We start from the raw sequence: 23,626 nt of genomic DNA on the forward strand, positions 1-23,626 counted from the left end.
CGGGATTGTGTGTGGTATTGTGGTGGGGGGGCGGGATTGTGTGTGGTAATGTAGTGGGGGCGGGATTGTGTGTGGTGATGTGTTGGGGGGGCGGGATTATGTGTGGTGATGGGCGGAGCTATTGTGCAGGGGGCAGGATTAGCGAGTAATCACGATGTCTCATATATATAGATGTCTATAATTGGATTACCAGTTTGCTTTTTGCTTTTTATTTAACTGCAGTATAACTATGACCAGCTTGTTGCTTACGATATACAGGAACCAAGTGATACCGGCTGAACTCTACACTACGGCAGACGTAGATCGGAGTAAAGGATCACATGTACTATGGCTCCATACATAAAATGTATTTGGAAACACATTGGATCCTCTCCTGTCCAAGTCTTTCTTAATATACTGTATGTGTTATGTTAAATAAATAATAAACTCTAAGATTTGCTCGTTTTCATACCATTGTATTCTCTGTAACGTCAATGTAAATACTTTATATTACACAGACTATTTTAATCCCCTTAGAAGAAGCAGACATCCATGTTATTGCTTTGTAGAGGTGCAGGGCTAAGCTCATTATTAGCCAGGCCTGCGTTCATTTACAGAGGTGGTAAGGTTTTGTCAGACCTCCTTGGTATGCAGGCCCCCAGGCCCCGCTGTGTTTAAGCATGTAGTCTCTCTAAAATGTGTACTAGAGTCACAAGCAGGAATCCACGCTTACGCAACCTCCTTTATAATGGACTATTTAGGTCAATTATATCCAGCGTATTTTGGCATCTGAAGAGAGACCATTTAGTAGGGATGTGACCTCAATGGTCATAGTTGGATGTTTTGAATAGGGCACCCCTAGGGGAGCATCTGGCCCTATTGTCCCTGAATATACAGTACTCTTTGATTATATAAACATGTTTTTTTTCTCTACCAAATGAATCCAGAAGAAATGAATTTGAGGCACAATACATCAGATGCAATACTATGGAGCTATTCTCCCCTACAAGCAATGGCATGGCATGGCAGCACGCGGTTTCTGCGGTTCTATGGTAGTGTCACCGTTCTGCACTTCTACTGAACCTGACCACAGGAGAGACTGTAGTCTGAATCCACTAGAAAACCGCAGAATTATCTAAAACAACAACAAACACACCCAGGAATTATACAGAACAGTAGGTAAAATCGGTAAAGAAGGCATATAATAAAGTGTTGTAATATTAGATTTTATAGCTACTTGTCTAAGGGTGAAGATGTCTTCTAAGTCATATTCAATCATAATGAGGATTGCCTGCGGTTCCTTTAAAAGTCCTTTTATCGCCTTCTGAACAGGAGCAGCTTCTCGGCTTGCTGCTTGCAGGTGGCGGTGCGCTCTTGGTTGACGATTACAATCCAGGGTCACAGTTGTGTCGCTCATCTAAGATGTGGACGCTCAGAGGCAGATTGAATCATTAGATCTGGCCAGCTTCAGAACAATACTTACAAGCTGTACTGGAAAGAGCTTGCAAGTGCTGCGCTCCCCTGCCTAGGAGACCAGCCAGTACTGACAGAATGCAGAAGTAAATGGTAGCCTAGGGAACAAGCAATAAACTATAAAACTAAAAATCCCTTCATTCTTGAGAACAGAGGGGATTTTTAGTAACAAGTAATCTTAAAAGTTGCTAGTTTTTAAAAGCGCTTTGTAATCCTAAAGAGACTGTCCAATACCTATAAAGTTTGAGGGAAGTCTCAAGCGGGACATCACAGGAGGCTGGGGATGTACTCACTTTCCACAGCTTCTATCATCCCTGCAACAGTATGTTATTGGGGGGCGGCACTGAGGTCATTTAACACAGCTCTGTCTCTGCTGTCCCATGATGATGTCCTGTATCAGATGGGGTGATGGAACAATGGCCACAGTTATACTAGCCACTGCCAGACTGTCTTTGTGCCCACCACCTGCAACTTAAGTGGCTGCCACCACACTTCTGTCCCCGCTGCCTGCATCTTCAGAGGCCGCCACCACAGTCCCTGCTTCTGACAGCGCCATATCTTTCACTGAATGAAATGTCATCAAAAGGCGGTAATAGCATCGAGGTGGGTGACACCAGCGCCGATCCACAGCTTCTATCACCACCCCCTGATGACAAATCGTTTGAGGGTGGTGATAAAAGGTGTGGGGTGCACTGCTGTCATTTACCCTGCTTCTATCACTGCCCACTGATAATGTCTCAATTCAGGGAAACATAGGGCGGTGTCAGAAGCAGGGACTGTGGAGGTGGCCATTGAAGATGAGAGCGGCAGGGACAGAAGTGTGTTGGCTGCCACTGAAGGTGCAAGCAGTGCGCACAGATGAAGTGCGACAGCAGCTACTGAAGGTACAGTCAATTTTCTATCACCCCCTGAAGCAGAATGTCATCAGAGGACAGTGGTGACAGAAGCTATGGTAAGTGACCGCATTGTCACCCCTGATAACTTCCTGTATCAGTGGGGGGTGGTAGAAGCTGTGGTAAGTGACCACATCATCACCCCTGATAACTTCCTGTATCAGTGGGGGGTTGTAGAAACTGTGGTAAGTGACCGCAGCATCGCCCCTGATGACGTCCTGTTTCGATGGGGTGGGGGGTGGTAGAAGCTGTGGTAAGTGATGTCAGCGCCGCTCTCTAATGATGTCCTGTTTCAGAGGGTGGAGAGAGGGGTGGTATAAGCTGTGGTAAATGATAACAGCGCCGCCTGATGACATACTGTTTTGGGGGCTCTGAGAGGTCATAGTCCGCTCCTGTCGGTGATTCTGCAGGTTCCTGTGATGTCATGTTGAGAGAACAGTTGATTCTCTTCTGCTCAGCCTAACTGCGGGAAGTTGGCTGTCAATCAGCATGATGCCAGCATTTATGCCCCATCGACAGAGCAGTTCTTCTTCTTCTGGACTGCTCTGTTGATAGGGCGAGACTATCGATGTTACGCTGACTGACACCGGCTACCTGCTGCCTAACTGCGGGAAGTTGGCTGTCAATCAGCATGACGCCAGCATTTATGCCCCATCAACAGAGCAGTTCTTCTTCTTCTGGACTGCTCTGTTGATTGGGCGAGACTATCGATGTTACGCTGACTGACACCGGCTACCTGCTGCCTAACTGCGGGAAGTTGTCTGTCAATCAGCATGACGCCAGCAGTTACGCCCTATTGACAGAGCAGACTGGAAGAAGAGCTGCTCTGTTGTAGAGCAGCAGAATTGCTGTCAGGAGAAGTAAGTGACCACTCTGAGCCAGTGCCAGGCAGAACAGGCAGGTAGTTAACATCTACCTGCCTTTCAATTCTTAGGCCAATAGTAAAGAAATAAAATAGTCCCGGATAACCTTTTTAAGTGGTTAAATTAAAGAAGATTCAGTATGTCACTACTACAAAGATACAGGCAGCATCATCAAGGTTAAGGCTACATGTTTGGTGCAACAATGATAATGCAGTGACACAATGCAACACTGAATGTTATGACTCCCTATGGTGTCGCTTTGCCACCTGCGACTACATGTTTTGGGTTTTTTGTCGCATGACGAGACTTGCCTGCAACTCATCAGTTTTATTTACAGCAAAATCAGGGCAATAAAATACGGTAGTTGTGCAATATCGAGTTGCCTATAAGCTGCACACATTTTTTATCACGCAACTTTTCAGAGAATTGTTAAATATTTGGAATATTTGGTCCTCAGTGGTTGATACCTTTTAATGGCTAACTGAAAAGATAGTAACAAATTGCAAGCTTTCGCGTGACATATGTTGCTGTGTAGCTCCGGCCTTATTAATTATTTTTTCATTACTTATGTGTTCATGCTGACGTAATAATGTCCAAGCACAGATTTCTAATTTTGTCTGCCCTATTTTATTCTGGCATGGCCGTCCGAATGTTAATCTGCTTTGACATTTTCAGTTAAAACAGCTGATTGTGAGATCCTACCGTTCTCTCCCTGTATAGCCCAATTACACCAAAACACTTCCTTCTATGACATTTTAATCCAGAAAATCAGAAAAATAATCTCATTTTTTGCAATCTAACAATTTATAAGCTGGTTTATAAAATAACTAGCTATTGAACCCGTTCTACGCCCGGGTGACGAGCATTTACAGGTCCTTCTCAAAAAATTAGCATATAGTGTTAAATTTCATTATTTACCATAATGTAATGATTACAATTAAACTTTCATATATTATAGATTCATTATCCACCAACTGAAATTTGTCAGGTCTTTTATTGTTTTAATACTGATGATTTTGGCATACAACTCCTGATAACCCAAAAAACCTGTCTCAATAAATTAGCATATTTCACCCATCCAATCAAATAAAAGTGTTTTTTAATAATAAACAAAAAAACCAACAAATAATAATGTTCAGTTATGCACTCAATACTTGGTCGGGAATCCTTTGGCAGAAATGACTGCTTCAATGCGGCGTGGCATGGAGGCAATCAGCCTGTGACACTGCTGAGATGTTATGGAGGCCCAGGATGCTTCAATAGCGGCCTTAAGCTCATCCAGAGTGTTGGGTCTTGCGTCTCTCAACTTTCTCTTCACAATATCCCACAGATTCTCTATGGGGTTCAGGTCAGGAGAGTTGGCAGGCCAATTGAGCACAGTAATACCATGGTCAGTAAACCATTTACCAGTGGTTTTGGCACTGTGAGCAGGTGCCAGGTCGTGCTGAAAAATGAAATCTTCATCTCCATAAAGCATTTCAGCCGATGGAAGCATGAAGTGCTCCAAAATCTCCTGATAGCTAGCTGCATTGACCCTGCCCTTGATGAAACACAGTGGACCAACACCAGCAGCTGACATGGCACCCCACACCATCACTGACTGTGGGTACTTGACACTGGACTTCAGGCATTTTGGCATTTCCTTCTCCCCAGTCTTCCTCCAGACTCTGGCACCTTGATTTCCGAATGACATGCAAAATTTGCTTTCATCAGAAAAAAGTACTTGGGACCACTTAGCAACAGTCCAGTGCTGCTTCTCTGTAGCTCAAAAGTGGCTTTACCTGGGGAATGCGGCACCTGTAGCCCATTTCCTGCACACGCCTGTGCACGGTGGCTCTGGATGTTTCCACACCAGACTCAGTCCGCTGCTTCCTCAGGTTCCCCAAGGTCTGGAATCGGTCCTTCTCCACAATCTTCCTCAGGGTCCGGTCTCCTCTTCTCGTTGTACAGCGTTTTCTGCCACATTGTTTCCTTCCAACAGACTTACCATTGAGGTGCCTTGATACAGCACTCTGGGAACAGCCTATTTGTTGAGAAATTTCTTTCTGGGTCTTACCCTCTTGCTTGAGGGTGTCAATGATGGCCTTCTTGACATCTGTCAGGTCGCTAGTCTTACCCATGATGGGGGTTTTGAGTAATGAACCAGGCAGGGAGTTTATAAAAGCCTCAGGTATCTTTTGCATGTGTTTAGAGTTAATTAGTTGATTCAGAAGATTAGGGTAATAGGTCGTTTAGAGAACCTTTTCTTGATATGCTAATTTATTGAGACAGGTTTTTTGGGTTATCAGGAGTTGTATGCCAAAATCATCAGTATTAAAACAATAAAAGACCTGACAAATTTCAGTTGGTGGATAATGAATCTATGATATATGAAAGTTTAATTGTAATCATTACATTATGGTAAATAATGAAATTTAACACTATATGCTAATTTTTTGAGAAGGACCTGTATATTGGTATATGGTCTCCATCCTGGTATGTGCATCTTGCATCCCAATCCTGTCATGAGCTGCTCCATCCTGCGCCCCCATCCTGTCATGTGCTGCTCCATCCTGCGCCCCCGTTCTGTCATGTGCTGCTCCCATCCTGCGCCACCGTTCTGTAATTTGCTGCTCCCATCCATATGCCCCATACGCTGCTCCATTATGGTTGATGGCCCCCATAATATGCTCCATAGTATATGCCCCGTATGCTGCTGCATTATAGTTGATGGCCCCCATAAGATGCTCCATAGTTTATGCCCCGTATGCTGCTGCATTATGGTTGATGGCCCCCATAAGATGCTCCATAGTATATGCCCCGTATGCTGCTCCATAAAGGTTTATGGCTCCCATAAGATGCTCCATAGTATATGCCCCGTACACTGCTCCATAAAGGTTTATGGCCCCCATAAGATGCTCCATAGTATATGCCCCGTACACTGCTCCATAAAGGTTTATGGCCCCCATAAGATGCTCCATAGTATATGCCCCGTACACTGCTCCATAAAGGTTTATGGCCCCCATAAGATGCTCCATAGTATATGCCCCGTACACTGCTCCATAAATGTTAATGGCCCCCATAAGATGCTCCATAGTATATGCCCCGTATACTGCTCCATAAAGGTTGATGGCCCCCATAAGATGCTCCATAGTATATGCCCCATATTCTGCTCCATAAAGGTTTATGGCCCCCATAAGATGCTCCATAGTATATGCCCCGTATGCTGCTCCATTATGGTTGATGGTCCCCATAAGATGCTCCATAGTATATGCCCCGTATACTGCTGCGATATATAAAAAAAAAAATAACATACTCACCTATCGTCGCTGGGCGCCGAGTGCTGGGGGGCCTGAGCAGGCGTGGACACCGGCGCGCTGTGGGGGTCAGGTGCCGGAGTCGCCGCCAGCTCAGGCCCCCGACACTTGCTATAGTCACCTGGCCCTGATCCAGCGCTGCGTGCCGCTCCGTGTTCCGGGTCCTCTGGCTGTGACTGTTCAGTCAGAGGTCGGCGCGCATTAAGCGCGTCATCGCGCCCTCTGAACTGTGAACGTCACAGGCGGAGGACCCGGAAGATGGAGCGGTGCGCAGCGGTGGAACGGGACAGGTGAATATACTCACCCTCCTGGCACGTCCCTGCTTCTCCGTTGGAGATTGCGGTGTGCGTTCAGTGCTTACGCATACCGCGATGTCCTGGGCTGCGTCACTCTGTGGGGTCCAGACTGCGCCGGCGCTTGCGCAGTTTATAAAGGCTTCGGACAGAGTGACGCTCCCAGACTTATATTATAGATAATCCTATTATCTATATTCTTTATACAGTGATGCCATATTACGCCTCTATTACAGTCACTTCTTCCTACAAAATAATACAAAAAATTAAATAAATTCTGTGAAAAGCAAATCAAGGCAGCAAAGATTGAGACAGAGAGACTCACTGCCAGGGAGAGTAAAAAAAATCCCAAAATATTCTTTAACTACGTAAATAGTAAGAAACTAAAAAACGATAGTGTTGACCCCCTTAAAAATAGTCTGGGTGAAATGGTGGATGAGGATGAGGAAAAAGCCAATATGCTAAATGACTTTTTTTCATCAGTATTTACACAAGAAAATCCCATGGCTTCTGACCTCGGATGTACTATCCCGTCCGAGGTCAGAAAGGGGTTAAAGCCGGACAGCACACGGACCAAAAATATGTTGTGTAAACGAACCCTACAAGCGACAGAACTCTTAGGCTATGTTCACACGTTGCGTTTTTGCTGCGTTTTTTTAATGCAAAATTTTAAGCTGCGTTACACAGTACCAGCAAAAGCTATGAAATTTCAGAAATCTCATGCACACACATTAGTTTTATTTCCTGCCTGAATTTGAAAACTGCAGCACGTCACTTCTTTCAGCATTTTTTCATCCATAGAAAGCAATGAGTAAGTGCAAAAATGCAGCAAAAAAACGCATTTATCAGATCTTGCTGCGTTTTTGGTGCAAAAACCGCAGGAAGTTTCATCATAGTTTTTTTTGTTCTTTTTTATGCACTACACTTTATCAGCATGCACAAGTGACAAATGTACTTGATAAAAACACAGCAAAAATACAGCAATTACACAACAAAAGCTAAGCAAAACCTGCTCTTTGTAAGCAGCTTCTTTACTGCCAAGAGAGCAAGTTTTCCCTGCAAAAAAAGGGCACCAAAAACGAAAAGTGTAAACATAGCCTTATGGATCTTGCAGTATGACATGGAAATCACAGGCAACTTGTCTTTGTTGCAGATGGATTAACAGAACGCTGCTCTGGGCACTTTTTCTATCTCTACATCACTATAGGACAATTACGATCAATGGCTACAGAGTAAAGTTGTTGTTCTCTATCAGGACCACCCGTTCTCATCCTGAATGTTTGCCCCCGTTAAAATAAAAACACCTATACTCACCTGTGTCAGCGCCGTTCCAGCATTCCAGGGGCTCGTAAGGTTGTGATGTCATGTGAGTCCTGTGCCCAATCAGCGCTGGCGTCACTGTCCCCGCCTAGTAGTGGACAATCGCTTTAAACTAAATTGAGACTTAAAGGGGTCGACCCAACTTGGTAAGTTAATTTTATTTATTTTCCTTCCTTATAAAGCGCCATCATATTAGACAGTGCTTTACAGACATCAACATCTATCCTAACGTAAAGGTGACATCTTGCTGGGGCCTTGATCCCTAGAATGGGGCTCTAATGTGCCACATATAATGGAGAGACGGTTGTGCATCCGCACCACTCTACAATTTATTGTCGACAGGAAAGCCGAATGGACCATTAGTCTATTCAAACGGGTCACATCAGACTCCATGTTTTGGGAATCCGTGAGGCTCTGAGCATTGGGTCCCCCCATACGTCTCCAGGTGTTACCTTATCCTTTAAATAAGTGATAAACTGCTATGTTGGAACACCTCCTATGAGGTCGGAATACTAGTAGACATAAGTAGTTTGATACCTGGACAACCGCTGAACGAATGATCATCTGGTGAAAATACATACAAATCCATACTGGCAGGGCTGTGGAGTCGGTAAGCCAAACCTCCGACTTCAACTCCTCAGATTCAATGACACCGACTCCACCAAAATGGGCTCCGACTGGCCTCCGACTCCACAGCCCTGCACACTGGCTATAAAAAGTCATTCATATGGGATGCGTAAAGGTCAATGACACCGGGCAAAAGGCAAACCATCACCTAAAAATGTTCTCAGTACAATTTCTCCAATGGTAGAGAGTTCATGGAGTGCGGACTGAGAGAAGAAAATTTTAAACTGCAGATTTCACTCCAGACGAATATTGTGCATCACCAGTTCGCTAAAATAATCACTCTTTGTTAAATTTCACCCGGTAAACAAATGTTTTTACTGAAATTGTCTGTTTTGACAAATTTTATATTAAATAAATTAATTAAAAGTTATTAAACTTGGAGTTATTTAGTTTGGAAAAACGAAGGCTTTAGGGGCAATATTACAATGTACAAAAATATAAGGGATCTGTATAGTGATCTTTTTTATACTTAGGCCTGTGACAGGGACAAGGGGCATCCTCTACATCAGGGGTCCCCAACCTGTAGCTCGGGAGCCACATGTGGCTCGCGGTTCTATGAATTGTGGCTCGCGGCTGTGTCAGCTTGGAGCATTAGCTCCAGTTCTAGCAAACAGGTATGAAGATCACATTTGAAAATGGTGAATTTTGTGAGCAGCCCTGCATTGAAGAGCAAATCTGGATGCACATATACTGGTGTTCAGGGTTTTGAGATGAATTAAGTATGGTACGCTGGAGACAAGATGACACCATGTGTCAGAGGAGGTGTTTGAAGCTGGATGTGACAGTGACTTGGGAGTGCTTTATAGGAGAACACTGAATGGGGGTATTGTAGGAACCCTTGGATCTTTGTATACTGCTTTGGAGTGATTGATTTTTGAGGAAAAGCTTTGGTTACCATTATGCCTATAATGGGGGCTTTGGTTGCCACTATTGTGAGGGGGGCGGGAGCTGAATTTGGCTCGCGACCCTCTCTCAAGGCTGAATGTGGCTCGCGACCCTCTCTCAGCGCTGAATGTGGCTCTCAAGGTCAGAAACGTTGGGAACCTCTGCTCTACATCTAGAGAAAAAAGGGTTTATTCATAATCACAGACTCAGATTCTTTACTGTAAGAGCAGTGAGAATACAGAACTCTCCGCCACGTGATGTTGTAATGGCTGATTCACGAATAAAATTCTAGAAGGGCCTGAATGCCTTTCTTGAAAAAAATATAATATTCCAGGTTATTGGTCCCACAAGGAACCAGTCTGATTTCCGTAGGTAGGTTCGGCAAGGAATTGTTCCCCTAATATGGAGATATTAGTGTCTGCCCAATGGGATTTTTGCCATCCTCTGGATCAACATGTTAGGCTATACAGTAGGTTGAAATTGATGGACTAACATCTACCTTCAATCTTAAATACTCTGAAAACTTTGAATGTAAACCATGTCCGTCTCATTGGACACTCAACTGTTGCATTGTCCCCCATGCTTTACACTGCAGCTCCACTTTCACAAACTGGTGGCTCTGCATATACTGAAGCCCAGCATAACTTCAACAAGGAACATTCCCAAAGACCATTTTACTTTCTTAACTGAAAAACACAATATCCCCATAATTCAGCTTGCTCCCATTTATTTGCTCCTTATTTCACTTCCCAATCCGTTATCTCCCAATATCGCGTCTTCAGTATATTAATATCCTGGTTGTTTGCTGTGTGCCTCGTTGAATCACAGGCCTCCGGAAGCATATGATAACACAGCTTTCACTGTGACCCATTTATTTCTTAGCACACCATGCTCTGCTCTCTTTATCTCAAATTATTTTCTAATTACGTTAAATTGTGCTAAATACCTTAATTGTTATTTAATTTACTTTCCTCGTCCACTCATCATTACTGGATCTGCAAAATATGTACACCGTGTGCCAAGTGAAATGGGTGATGACAGACAAATTGGCATCTTTTAAAATGTTCCAAAATATCACTGGTGTTGAGTATAAATAAAAGGACCTCTAACCCTAAAAGGCAGCATTATAGGAGGAGCTGCTTATACCAAAAATGGTTGGTTAAAAAGTATCTGCCATCTCCTATAACACTTCATTATGTAAAAGTAGACCAAAATATAAAATAATTTTCCCAATATACCATATATAATTATAAAATCGAAAAAAAATTGTGTCAAATTTAATGATGATAACTCTGACTCTTAAAGAAGGGTCAGCAGAAGTCAGGGCTCTGTGCTGTCTCAACTATTTGGCCTCATCGTGAGACTTCCTGCATCTCAGCTGTGAGATACCACTGTGAGACTGTGAGTGTGCAGCACGCATACATGGGAGAGCTGGCATTATCATCATACTAGATGCAGTTAGCTAAGAGGAGATGTAAGATGGATTCCTGTGTGTTATGGATCAGCAGAAGAATTCTTAAAACAGCAACTGCAATCCTGTCATGGCTTATGGATATATACAGTATTTAGTGAGATGGCCAGACTAGCCAACCATACCAACCATAGTCAGTGGTCTTCTTGTGCAGATTAACCCTTTACAAAAATCTTTCTCCTTTATCTGGGCTGCATTATACACAGGAATATCGTATTACATGCATGATAAATAACAAGATTCACTTTGAGAAAAAGTTTGGACTCCAGGTTGGAGATGACTTACATTTTTGCCTGATTTGTATTTCGCTGCTATACTTTTGACAAATTGATAAGAAAAATAGATGAATCAATTCTCTTATTGTATAACATGGACCAGCGAGTTAATAAAATGCCAAAACAAGCCAAATCTGAGTAAAAACAGAAAGCTACATCGCACTCCACGTGTATGCGTTAGGGACATGGGTAGGATATCACTCCTCAATCCACAAATCAGAAAATATCACGGCACTCCAATTTTTGCATTCAAAAGCTGATGTTCCTTTAAGGAGAATGCAATCCAATATATCCATGTGATTTGTCAGCCATGAAAACCTTCATCAGACAACACAAACAAAATGATCACATATTAATATAAAAGAAAAATACACATAGAATCCCTAAGGACAATAAATAATCCGAATCCAAGATAAAAAATATCAGACGAAAAAAATAACATGAAAAACAATGTGATAAAACAATATGAAAAAAAAATATTTTTTTTCCATATTGTTTTTCTACAATGTTTTTTCTGATCACTTGTTTGTCATATATTTTCATATTAGATTTGTACCATTTATTGTCATAGGGGTTCTATATGTATTTTTTATTTTATACGAATAGGCGGTCATAAAATTTCATTTGCTGTCAGTTTTTATTTTTTTTCTTATAACTGATAGGTTCTCTTTAATCTGATGTGTGTGGACACCATTTCAGTAGGAAAAATACACAAATTGTCCCTTTTATCCAAAAATATTTAGAATTGAGAGTCCTCAGTGGTTGATACCTTTTAATGGCTAACTGAAAAGATGGTAACAAATTGCAGGCTTTCGAGACTACTCCGGTAGTCAAAAGCTTGCAATTTGTTACCATCATTTCAGTTAGCCATTAAAAGGTATCAACCACCGAGGACTCTCAATTCTAAATATTTTTCTATCCACTGGTTAACACGGTACCAAGATACCGTATTTTTCCGACCATAAGACGCACTTTTTTTCCTCCAAATTTTGGAGGAAAGTGTGGGTGCGTCTTATGGTACGGATGTAGCATGTGGGGAGGGGGGCAGCAGTGAGTGGGATCGCACTGTTATGCCACTTCAGGATGTCCCCACTGCCCAGAATCAGTTGGGGAAACCATGTGGTCCGGATGATTAAGTGCAGTGAATATTCATTAGCGGCTCCCCGCCCACCTATCAGCTGAGCGGTGAGCCGGGAGCAGCAAATGAATACTGCACTTAAGCAGGGACACACATGGCTTCTCCAGCGCTGATTCCTGCAGCAGCTGTGGAGGTCTGTGTGTCTGTGGGAGGAGGAGGCAGCAGCAGCAGGGGCCAGAGGAGAGAGGAGATCGCTGCATGCCTGCCATGCCTGGGCTGGACACCAAGTGCTGTGCACAAACAGGACCTGTTTGATGTTAGGAGTGGGCGGGCTGGAGCATCACATGGCAGCTCAGAGCCCTCCCTCTTCTTGACATCATCACAGGTCCTTCAGGCTCTCCACTAGAATCTGCAGCTTCCTCATAACTTGTGCTGTGGAAAGGAAACGAGGGAAGGCTCTGTGTGCAGTCATGGGATGCTTTTACCTCACCACAGTGTGGCTGGCTGCCACATTTAAGAGGTTAGTCTTTACAAAACACAATAATGCACTCTGCCACTCCTTTGGTGAACTATAACTCCCAGCATGTCATAGGATCTGCAGGACATGCTGGGAGTTATAGTTCTCCCATGGGATTTTAAAGCAGCACTCCAGTGTTATTTTGCAGTGCTGGAGTGGTGCTTTAAATATAAGCCCTGCGCCCCCATTCTTATACTCACCCTCCAGCATCTTCATATAGTACTGTACAGACACCACACTGGTCCCGCAGCTTCCAACATAACATACTATTATATATAATAACACCACATATAATAGTATGTTATTTATGTTATTAAATATTTTACCACATTTTTTTGCTTCAAATATTTTTTTTCCCTATTTTCCACCTCTAAAACCTGGGTGCGCCTTATAGTCCGGTGCGTCTTATAGTCCGAAAAATACGGTATATATCTTCCCTTTGATCCAGACATTTGTCAAAAGGGTAGAGTGGGGGCTCCCATACACATATGTTCTTGTTCATATTGGTATAGTAGCTTACATTTTTACTGGAAGCCACAGCGCTTTGCCAAATGTTTCACATAATGAACAGAGATGCACAAAAAGATTCAACTAACATGGGCAGCATTGTTGCTTTGCAGCGCTGGGGTCCTGGGTTCAAATCCCGACAACATCTGCAAGCAGTTTGTATGTTCTCCTCGTGTTTGCCTGGGTTTCCTCCGGGTTCTCCGGTTTCCTCCCACACTCCAAAGACATACTCATAGTGAATTTAGATTGTGAGTCCCTGTGGGGACAGCGATGATGATGTCTGTAAAGCGCTGCAGAATATGATGGCGCTATATAAATGTGTAAAATAAAAATAAACTATGATGGACTACGTTATAAGCTTAGGGTGTATAGCAGACGCCTCTAACATTCACCATTAGAAAAGCAAAATAATTTGGACTACCCTGGTCTAGCTTTCCAGTTCATTTCTCTGGCCACATTATTATTATTATCTAACCGCCTTCGACTCGATCTTGAGCCATGGCAACTTGATGGATGAACGATCTGTAGAAAGATGGATCTTGTGCAAGCCTAGATAGGTCCTCCGAGGTCTTCTCCGCCGCTATCTTGATAGTATCAAGCCATTGGGTTGCTTATCTTCCTCTTTGCCTTGTTCCTTCTGTTCTTTGACCATGATGTCCTTCTCCAGTGATTGCTCTCTTCGCATGATGAATCCAAGGTGGGTAAGTCGTTGCTTGGTGATCCTTGCTTCGAGTGACATGTCTGGCTTGATTTGATCCTAGATTGATTTGTTTCTTTTGACTTCTCTGCTTGAGTTATAATGGTGAGATCAATGAGGAAGAACGTGTGGTGCAATATGGGCAAAGAAAGGGAGCTGGTTTAGTGGTGGCAAATCATCTCCCTATTTACAGCCATCATACTATAAATGTGACTTTTTCATGTAAACTCTTAAATACAGCTGTAGGTAGCACAAATCACAAAGTATGTATTCGCATTTAGTATGGACTCGTTGTTTTCTTGGAATATCTTTCATATCACCTTCAGCAATTCCGTGACCTTTCCAGTATGCACAATTATCTAGTGTTTCATAAAACACCACTATACCTCCTGGCGAGCTGCCCATGCCTTGTCCAACTCGATCATTGTACAGAGAATTATTATGGCCTGTCCTTCAACTTTCAAGTTACTGAAGTTGGTGTTGAAGAACTGAGAACCAATCAGTTCATAAGAAAGTTCTCAAACGAAGAGTATGCTTATTTTTTGAGAGGCAGTAAAATGTTCGTTCTTGTGGTTGAAAATAAGAATGAGAGAATGGGCGACTGAGCTGCAGGCCAAGAGCTGCTAAAAATGATGAAATGCTTGCCTGAGCACCAAGAACCCTTCATTCACCTGATTGGTGGGATGCTTTGGATTTAGATCTTCACTAAATCAATATTGAAGACCTGTCAATACTGATTGAGAATAAACCATCAATATCAAAGTGTTATGCACCCAGCAGCAAGTGTGAAGTTAAAATCCAAAAGGCCTTACTGCTACTGCCAACAGTATTTTTTAATATATATTAAATAAAGTGTTTGGATTTTAACATCACGCTTGGTGCTTGGTGCATAACACTTTGATATTGATGGTTTATTCTCAGTCAGTATTGACAGGCCTTCAATATTAATTTAGTGAAGGTCTAAATCCAAAGCATGGTTCTGGGTACATAACTCTTAGATTTAATCCAGCATTCAAGGTCCATCAAGTTATCAGTGCACCTTCCAGAACTCTCTCAGCTGTTGGAACAGGAGGCCGATTTGTTACCGGTGACCTGTCTGCTTCACATTTTTTTACCTTATAATAATCAATATTAAAGTCCTTAAAACATGTCCTATTATTACAGAACAGGCAAGCGTCAGTCAGTCATATGTACATTTTTGCTAGAGACATGAATCTATAAATGTTCCATCTACATCATCGTGTGAACCTTCTCACTGTAATCATCATTACAAGAGTAGCCTGAAATTGAATGAATCATAAGATCTCCAATCTCCTGGCCTCTGTGCTTCTTGGAAATTAATGTGTGCTGCAATACTAAACACTCACTGGACTTTGCACATATTAATCCATTTTTTATAATCTCAATAAAAATCGTTATATATATATATAAAAAAAAAAGTGATTAAACCTACCTCGTAGACAAAATAAACTTTGGCTTCAACATAGATCCCCATACGAACCACAGCGCGGACTGCTGCATTCATACCTGGAAGAAAAAGTGAGATGTTACTGCAAACATCCAATAATAGTAGGAAAAGTATAAAAAATGTGCTTTCAATTCTAAAATGGCATAATTCACACTTTCAGAAAAGTATGTGGCAAAGATTTTCATGTTTGGGACCCAAAATTTAAAAGAGATGATCCTCAGAAAACACCAAGTTGCTTTTGAGGGTTAGAGCATTACTTTGCTGCAAAACCCAACTTCACTTACAGTATAATTGTCATTTTAATTGATATATGTCATGAGCCTTGCAAATGGATGGTGATCGGTGGGGGTCCATGTCCTGAGAGCACCACCGATCGCTCAAAACATCCGCGCTGAAGTGGTGCTCTTGTATCAAGCATGCACACAGATTGTTGTACGAGCTCCATAGTAAGTCTGTGGGTCTACACCGCTTTCATGGACCCATAGATCTACTATTGAATCCATACTGAAAACGCAGCTCTGGACTATGACGCAGGTTGTAAAGGTAACATACACTTTAGTCAGCAGAACCCATCAATTTCAACTAGATAGGCTGACTATCTGATGATATTGGGGAGAGATGGATCCGGCAAGTGGAATTTTAAAGCCCAATCCTTTTATTTTCAGCGAAGGTGTCTGGCTTTCCTTTCTCTCCCAAATGGTGTATGACGGTGTCAGGAAAAAACGTTTCTGCCAAAAGAATGTTGATAGCTATCTCATGTGTATGATCATCAACTTTTCAAATGGGTAAAGTTACAACAAGCTTCTAAAAACAAGAAACTTTGCAATTTACCTTTTATTAAAAATCTTTCTCAACAATAGAGAAATTTTTTATTTTATAGTTTACTGCTTACTACCTAGGTTACCGACCACTTCTACAGTCTATAAGAAAGAGTGTGCACTTGCAACCTGGATCCGGCCAGTTTCAGTGGCCCTGGGTCCCTCCGACGCTGCAGAGGCAAAGCTGCTGTTCAAATCAGTATTTTGGTTGTGCCGACTGGCAATCTTTCGCCCCTTTCTCGGCAACCTAGAATCAGGGAGGCAGATGAGCAGTGAACTCCTGAAGATTAGGCAGACATTTAAAGGAGTTGTCCCCTTTCAGAAAACTTTCTTCTATAAGCTGCCCAGGTCTCTATTGTTTGTCTGTAGCGCTGAAGTCATGTTACAGTTCTGCAGACAATCATGGACCTCAGGGACTCTGCCCATGGAGAGCCGCCAAGCTTACTGATCACTGACGGAGAGCCGACATTGGACCCAGCGAGGGAAAGTAATACTTGTTTTTTTATGACTTTCAAAATTTATTGAAGAAAGTTTCTAAAAAGGGACAACTCTTTATGTCATATTCGGTACAAGATAAAGAACTGCAGTACTATTTCTTTAACTTGTCACCAAAGGAACCTAATAGAAACTGATTTATCGGATAATCTAGATTTTCAGACACTCTTTGAAAGGTATTTAGGAGTTTTTGAGGAAGAAATCCCAACACAAAACATCTACACAAAACTTTTCTCTTGCTTCATTGGTCCTTCTGCTTCTGTGAAATTCCAAATGACATTGCAGGAAGTGCTAGCACTAAACCCTGGTTTATTAAATTTTATGGATTACAGGCTGCTAGATTAAAAGGTTTTACTGCATTAAAATAGTATTAAAGGTGAATATATGTCTTATGATGCTGACTTCTTTGCCTCCTCCTGAATATCTGAGGAGGAAGTTGGTCAGGTTATTACGTTAATGAGTTACTGTAGGTAAAAGATGCATTTACACTGCACGACTATGGTAAATGAGGGATCCTAGAAACGCTTGTTTCATGATAGCCATGAAGTCTAATCATGCTGCTAATTATCCAATGAATGGGCAAAATACTCATTCATCAGGTGAAATAATCTATTGGTTTGTCAAGCATTGTTCTCGGCAGTGAATTGACCTGTTGCCATTGTTTGCTGCCAAAAATATTAGCTGCCTATCCACACTGAAGGATCTAGTAGCCGGCTTTCAGTCATGTAGGCGTGAATGGAGCAATTACAGTCAGCGCACACAGAACGGAGATACATGGTTGTAAGCACCCCCCGACACTGACTGACATCCGACTCTTCAATGCATGACTGAAAACCGGCGGCTCCTAGAAGAAATGTTTTCTCCCGGGTGCGGCACCTTCATAACGCTATTAACCCTGTTTCTGCAGGTTAATTTAATTAGCAAATCTCACCAGTTCCCTTTTAAAGGGTTTCTCCTTCGGCCCTCTCTTAAGCATAATGAGGAGTGCGTAAAGGATGCTGTGACAATAAGTGCCTGCATGACACCTACTAGCTGTGCACGCGCCCACACAGACACCCGCTAACAAAAAGTCATGAGAAAGTGAGGGTCGCTGGTAAAACCCATCAGGCCATGTTCCTACGTAGCATAATCACAGTTTTTTTCACTGAGTTTTTTTGTGCAGAAATTTTGCAGCATGTAATAGTTCAATCAACAACTGTGCATTAATTGACACTGTTGAACTGTGCATTTTTGGTGCGTTTTATACCTACAGGCTTCAATGGAGTGTCTGAAAAAAAATATATGGAAAAAGGAAAAAAAAGGGGGAAGTGAATAAAAAAAATACAATAATCAGAGTAGACTGCTCTTACGTAATTTGGAGCAGATACTTGCTGTTAAAATGGAGTGAAAAAAAGCAGCCTTTTCACATGTGGAAATACGGCCTTAGGCCGGCTTCACACTTGCAAGTTTTACGGACATAAGAGCGCAGAAACTACGTCCGTAAAACTCGCAAAACATACGGCACAATTATTCTCTATGCCCCTGCTCCTATCTGCCGTATTAAACTGATCAGTATTATACGGCTTTCTACGGCCGTAGAAAATCGCAGCATGCTGCGTTTGTCACCGTATTGCGCAAATAAAACGTCAATGAAAGTCTATGGAAGCCCCAAAAATACGGATCACACACGGACCAGCAGTGTGACTTGCGAGAAATACGCAGCGGTGTTAGCGCGAAAAGCCGGTAATTCATTTCGGTGTACAGTAAAATCACACTGACAGCTTCCAGTAGAATAGGTAGAATAAATGTGTACACATAGAATAGGTATATATATATTGTGACAAAACACTCTGGGATCGCCTTTGCTGGGGTCAAAGGACACGTGGTTTGTGCATTGAATCTGAGGCGTACAGCAGGTTTCTGAGCAGGCTGACCTCAGGTCAGATTTATTAACGTGAAAGCAACACAAAAAACAAAACATAAAAATAAACCCTAGCCTGTCCGGCACTAACTAAACAAATACGTTGCTATCTCAACAACTGGGGGGCTTCTCCCACCCAGCTAACATCATACAGATCTTGAGCAGAGCTCTTCACTCACGTTTGTCTCACACAGGCAGGCAATCTGTGTGCCCCAGGCAGACACTGGAAACACCCAGCTGGTCATCTTTTATTCCTGCAATCATTAACCCATTAGCACCCTGAAGATACTGAGTGGCCTAATTCACATAGGACAAACACCTGGGTGAGATATACCTGCCTCCATCTACCACACCAGCATGAGTCTTACATATCCCCCCCCCTTGCTCAGACCACTCCGGTCGAGCAAGAACACTTTTGAAACAGTGCACTCGGGATAGGGCATCGGCGTTCCCCATCTGCACCCCAGGTCGGTGCTCCACCGTAAAAGAGTAAGCCTGCAGGGCAAGGAACCACCTGGTTACCCGACTATTACGGTCCTTGTGGAGGTGCATCCACTTGAGAGGGGCATGGTCTGTGACCAGCCTAAACTTCCTACCAGCCAGGTAATACTTGAGGGAGTCGAGAGCCCATTTAATGGCTAGGCACTCTTTTTCAACCACGGCATACCTCTGCTCATGTACATTCAGTTTCCGACTGAGATAGAGGACCGGGTGTTCGACTCCGTCCCTCACCTGGGAAAGTACAGCTCCGACACCAGTATCAGAGGCATCAGTTTGTACCACAAACTCGCTGCTGAAATCAGGAGTCACTAGTACGGGCTGAGAGCACAAAGCCCGTTTCAGGCTGTGGAAGGCCTCTTCAGCAGCTGAGGTCCATTTTACCATGACGGAACCCTTCCCCTTGGTAAGATCCGTCAAGGGAGTAGCCATGGCTGCAAAATTGGGTATGAACCGGCGATAATAGCCGGCAATCCCCAGGAAAGCCTGCACTTGTTTCTTGTTCACTGGTTGTGGCCAGCCCTGAATTGCCTGTATTTTGTCGATCTGGGGTTTAACCACTCCTCGGCCAATCACGTAGCCCAAGTATCGGGCTTCTTCAAGCCCGATGTGGCATTTCTTGGGGTTTGCCGTTAAACCTGCATCTCGCAGGTCATCAATCACGGCTTGTACCTTCTGGAGATGAGTTTCCCAGTCCATGCTGTAAATTACGATGTCATCCAGGTAGGCAGAAGCGTACTGTCTGTGAGGCCTCAAGACTCGATCCATCAATCTCTGGAACGTTGCGGGAGCTCCGTGAAGTCCAAACGGCATATAGACATACTGGAACAGACCTTCCGGTGTAGCAAATGCCGTCTTCTCTCTGGCCGCCTCGGCCAGAGGAATCTGCCAGTACCCATTTGTTAAATCCAGGGTCGTAATGTATCGGGCTTTACCAAGCCGGTCGATCAACTCATCGACCCGGGGCATAGGGTACGCATCAAATTTAGAAACTGCATTCAGTTTCCTAAAGTCATTACAAAACCGGATGGAGCTATCCGGTTTAGGTATCAACACAATTGGACTGGACCAGGCGCTGTGTGACTCCTCAATGACTCCTAAGTCCAACATTGCCATCACTTCCCGGGAGACGGCTTCACGGCGGGCTTCCGGAATCCGATAGGGCTTCACATGAACAGTGACGCCAGGCTCTGTGACAATCTCATGTTTCACCAACTTCGTCCGGCCAGGTTTTTCGGAGAAAAACTGTCGGTTCTGTAACAAAAATTGCTTAACCTCAGATTTTTGTCGTTCTGAGAGAGTCTCAGCAACCTGCACCTCTGGTACAGTAGGTGAACAAACCGGACGGGGCAGATCCGCCGTTAGGGCAGAGCGGTCTTTCCAGGATTTTATCAGATTCACATGATAAATCTGTTCCGGTTTTCTCTTACCCGGCTGGTACACTTTATAGTTCACTTCACCAACTCTTTCTCGGACCTCAAATGGGCCCTGCCATTTCGCCAGGAATTTACTATCCACCGTAGGGATTAGGACCAACACCCTATCGCCGGGTGCAAATGTACGGACCTTAGCGCCTCTATCATAACTTTGCCTCTGTGCTCCCTGGGCCTGTAACATATGGTCCCTAACAATGGGCATGACAGCGGCAATACGATCCTGCATTTGTGTTACATGGTCGATCACCGTTTTAAAGGGAGTGACTTGACCTTCCCAGGTTTCTTTTGCGACGTCCAGCAGTCCCCGGGGACGACGGGCGTACAACAGTTCGAAAGGCGAAAATCCTGTGGAAGACTGGGGAACTTCCCTAATGGCAAACAGCAAATAGGGTAACAAGTAATCCCAGTTATTCCCATCTTTGTCTATCGCCTTCCGGAGCATCTGTTTTAAGGTTTTGTTGAAGCGCTCAACCAGGCCATCTGTTTGAGGGTGATAGACAGACGTACGCAACGGGTCTATTTGTAAGAGCCTGCAGAGCTCCTTCATTACCCTCGACATAAAGGGAGTCCCCTGGTCGGTGAGTATCTGTTTTGGAATTCCCACCCGACTAAACACTTGTACCAATTCCTTGGCGATCGTCTTGGTAGCTGTGTTACGCAAAGGGACGGCTTCCGGGTAACGAGTGGCATAGTCCACGATGACGAGGATATGTTGGTGCCCACGTGCGGATCGGGGAAGGGGCCCAACCAAATCCATCCCAATTCTCTCAAAAGGGACCCCGATGATAGGAAGGGGTACCAAAGGGCTACGGAACTGAGATTTAGGGGCCGCGATTTGGCACTCTGGACAGGACTCACAATAGTTACGCACATCACAATGTATTCCAGGCCACACAAAACAATGCAATATCCTTTCTGTGGTTTTCTGTACCCCCAGATGTCCCCCCATTATATGTCCGTGGGCCAAATCCAGTACCTTCCGCCGATAAGGTTTGGGTACCACTAACCGTTGCACTGTGTCTTCCCCTTTTTTTTCTACCTGGTAGAGCAAATCATTTTCAAGAACCATATACGGGTACGCTAGCCTAGTGTCAGGTTCTACGGGTACCCCATCTATCATTTTTACATTTTTCCTAGCCGGAGTCAGGGTAGGATCTTTCATTTGCTCGCTGTGGAAGTCATCCACCTGGACTCCCAAATCTGGCAGGCAGGGTGCCGGATGGCTGTCTGCCTCCGCCTCTCGCTGAGGTTCCTCAGTTTCCTCTGTTTCCCCCGCCATGACGGAGAAGGGGTACTGAAGGTTAGATTCATTAACCTCCCCAGCAACATCTTCCTGTGGGGTCTCCTCTAGGGACTCGGGACCTCCAGATGGCATGGGAGAAGATTCACGGGTACAGCTACCGTGAAGGAGTAACTGATTCTCCCACAACTGCCAGAAATAGGGAAAATCCCTGCCCAGGATTACATCATGTAACAATGCGGGAACGAGTCCCACTTTGTGCTGCACTGACCCATAGGGAGTAGAAATCCATATGACCGCTGTTAAGTACGAGCGGGTGTCACCATGCACACACGTCACAGAAAACTTGTCAGACGGACCAGACGGAAGTGCCACCAGACTAGCTTTCACCAGAGTCACCACACTTCCAGAGTCTAGTAATGCCACAACATTTTTCCCATCAACAGATAATTCACACAGGTGTTTCACTGTATCATTTTGACCCGCATTCACACTCACTAGCTGTGTAACCAAAGACATGCGTTTTCTAGAGTCTATAACGTCGCACTGCATGGGTTCAGCGGTAACAGGACAGTTCGCAGAAACATGACCCTTCTCATGGCAGCGGAAACACCTAACAGGTCCCCTACTGAGACCACCGTCCAATACTCTTGGTCTCGGAGTGCGAGCAGTCCCGGACTCCTCCCCCACAGTTTTAAGCGATTTTCCTTCACCCGTGGTCCCTGGAACAGTCTTACCGGTTCCACGAGGAGGAGGCACAGTCCGGGGTTTGGCGGTGTCGTCGGGAAGTCCTTCTGCCACGGAATAACGCTCGACCAACTCCACAAGTTGATCCGCTGTCGTGGGATTTCCTTGGCTTACCCACCTTTTCAGCGCTGGGGGTAGTACTCTCAGGTACTTGTCCAGGACAACCCGCTGGATTATTTCGGGTATTGTCAGTACCTCGGGTTGCAGCCATTTCTTTGTCAAGTAGATCAGGTCGAACATCTGAGACCGCGCTGGTTTATCTTGCTGGTATGTCCACTGATGTACCCTCTGTGCACGGACAGCCGTCGTCACACCCAGCCGGGCCAGGATCTCAGCTTTCAGCTTCTCAAAGTCCTGAGCGACCTCCGGGTCCAAATCATGGTAAGCTTTTTGGGCCTCGCCGGAGAGAAACGGGGCAATCAAATCGGCCCATCGTGCCTTCGGCCACTTCTCTCTCAATGCCGTCCGCTCAAAAGTTGTCAGATATGCCTCGACGTCATCTTCTGCAGTCAGCTTTTGCCAGTATCGACTCACATGGATCCTTCTGGACTCTGCTTCCGGGTCAGCGTCAGGCATGCTCACCAGGCGCTGCGCCACCTGTTGGAGAAGTTGGCGGTCTGCAACTGTCATGTCCAGTAACTCCTTCAGCTGTGCGGCCATTAAGCGATTAGCTTCGTGCTGTGCGGCAGTGGCCTGCTGCTGTATGGCAGTGGACTGTACTAAGGCTTTCACCACGTCTTCCATGCTGTCGCCTGTGCCACGGTATGCCCGCATTCTCCACCACAATGTGACAAAACACTCTGGGATCGCCTTTGCTGGGGTCAAAGGACACGTGGTTTGTGCATTGAAT

General features: G+C 44.2%; 1 protein-coding gene across 4 annotated transcripts in view; it reads right to left on the minus strand.

Moving 5' to 3' along the window:
* Positions 1 to 23,626, minus strand: part of PFKP (phosphofructokinase, platelet) — a 128,330-nt gene that overhangs the window by 83,471 nt on the left and 21,233 nt on the right. For all 4 annotated transcript variants that reach the window (XR_011313959.1, XM_069729695.1, XM_069729697.1 and 1 more), the window contains exon 2: positions 15,628 to 15,701. Coding sequence is in view for 3 of the 4 variants with exons in the window: in XM_069729695.1 (XP_069585796.1) it covers positions 15,628 to 15,701 (74 nt within the window). In the remaining variant the exon portion in view is untranslated. The remainder of the gene's footprint in view (positions 1 to 15,627; positions 15,702 to 23,626) is intronic.

This window comes from Ranitomeya imitator, chromosome 6 (genome assembly GCF_032444005.1).
Source record: "Ranitomeya imitator isolate aRanImi1 chromosome 6, aRanImi1.pri, whole genome shotgun sequence".
In the NCBI taxonomy this organism is placed as follows: domain Eukaryota; kingdom Metazoa; phylum Chordata; class Amphibia; order Anura; family Dendrobatidae; genus Ranitomeya; species Ranitomeya imitator.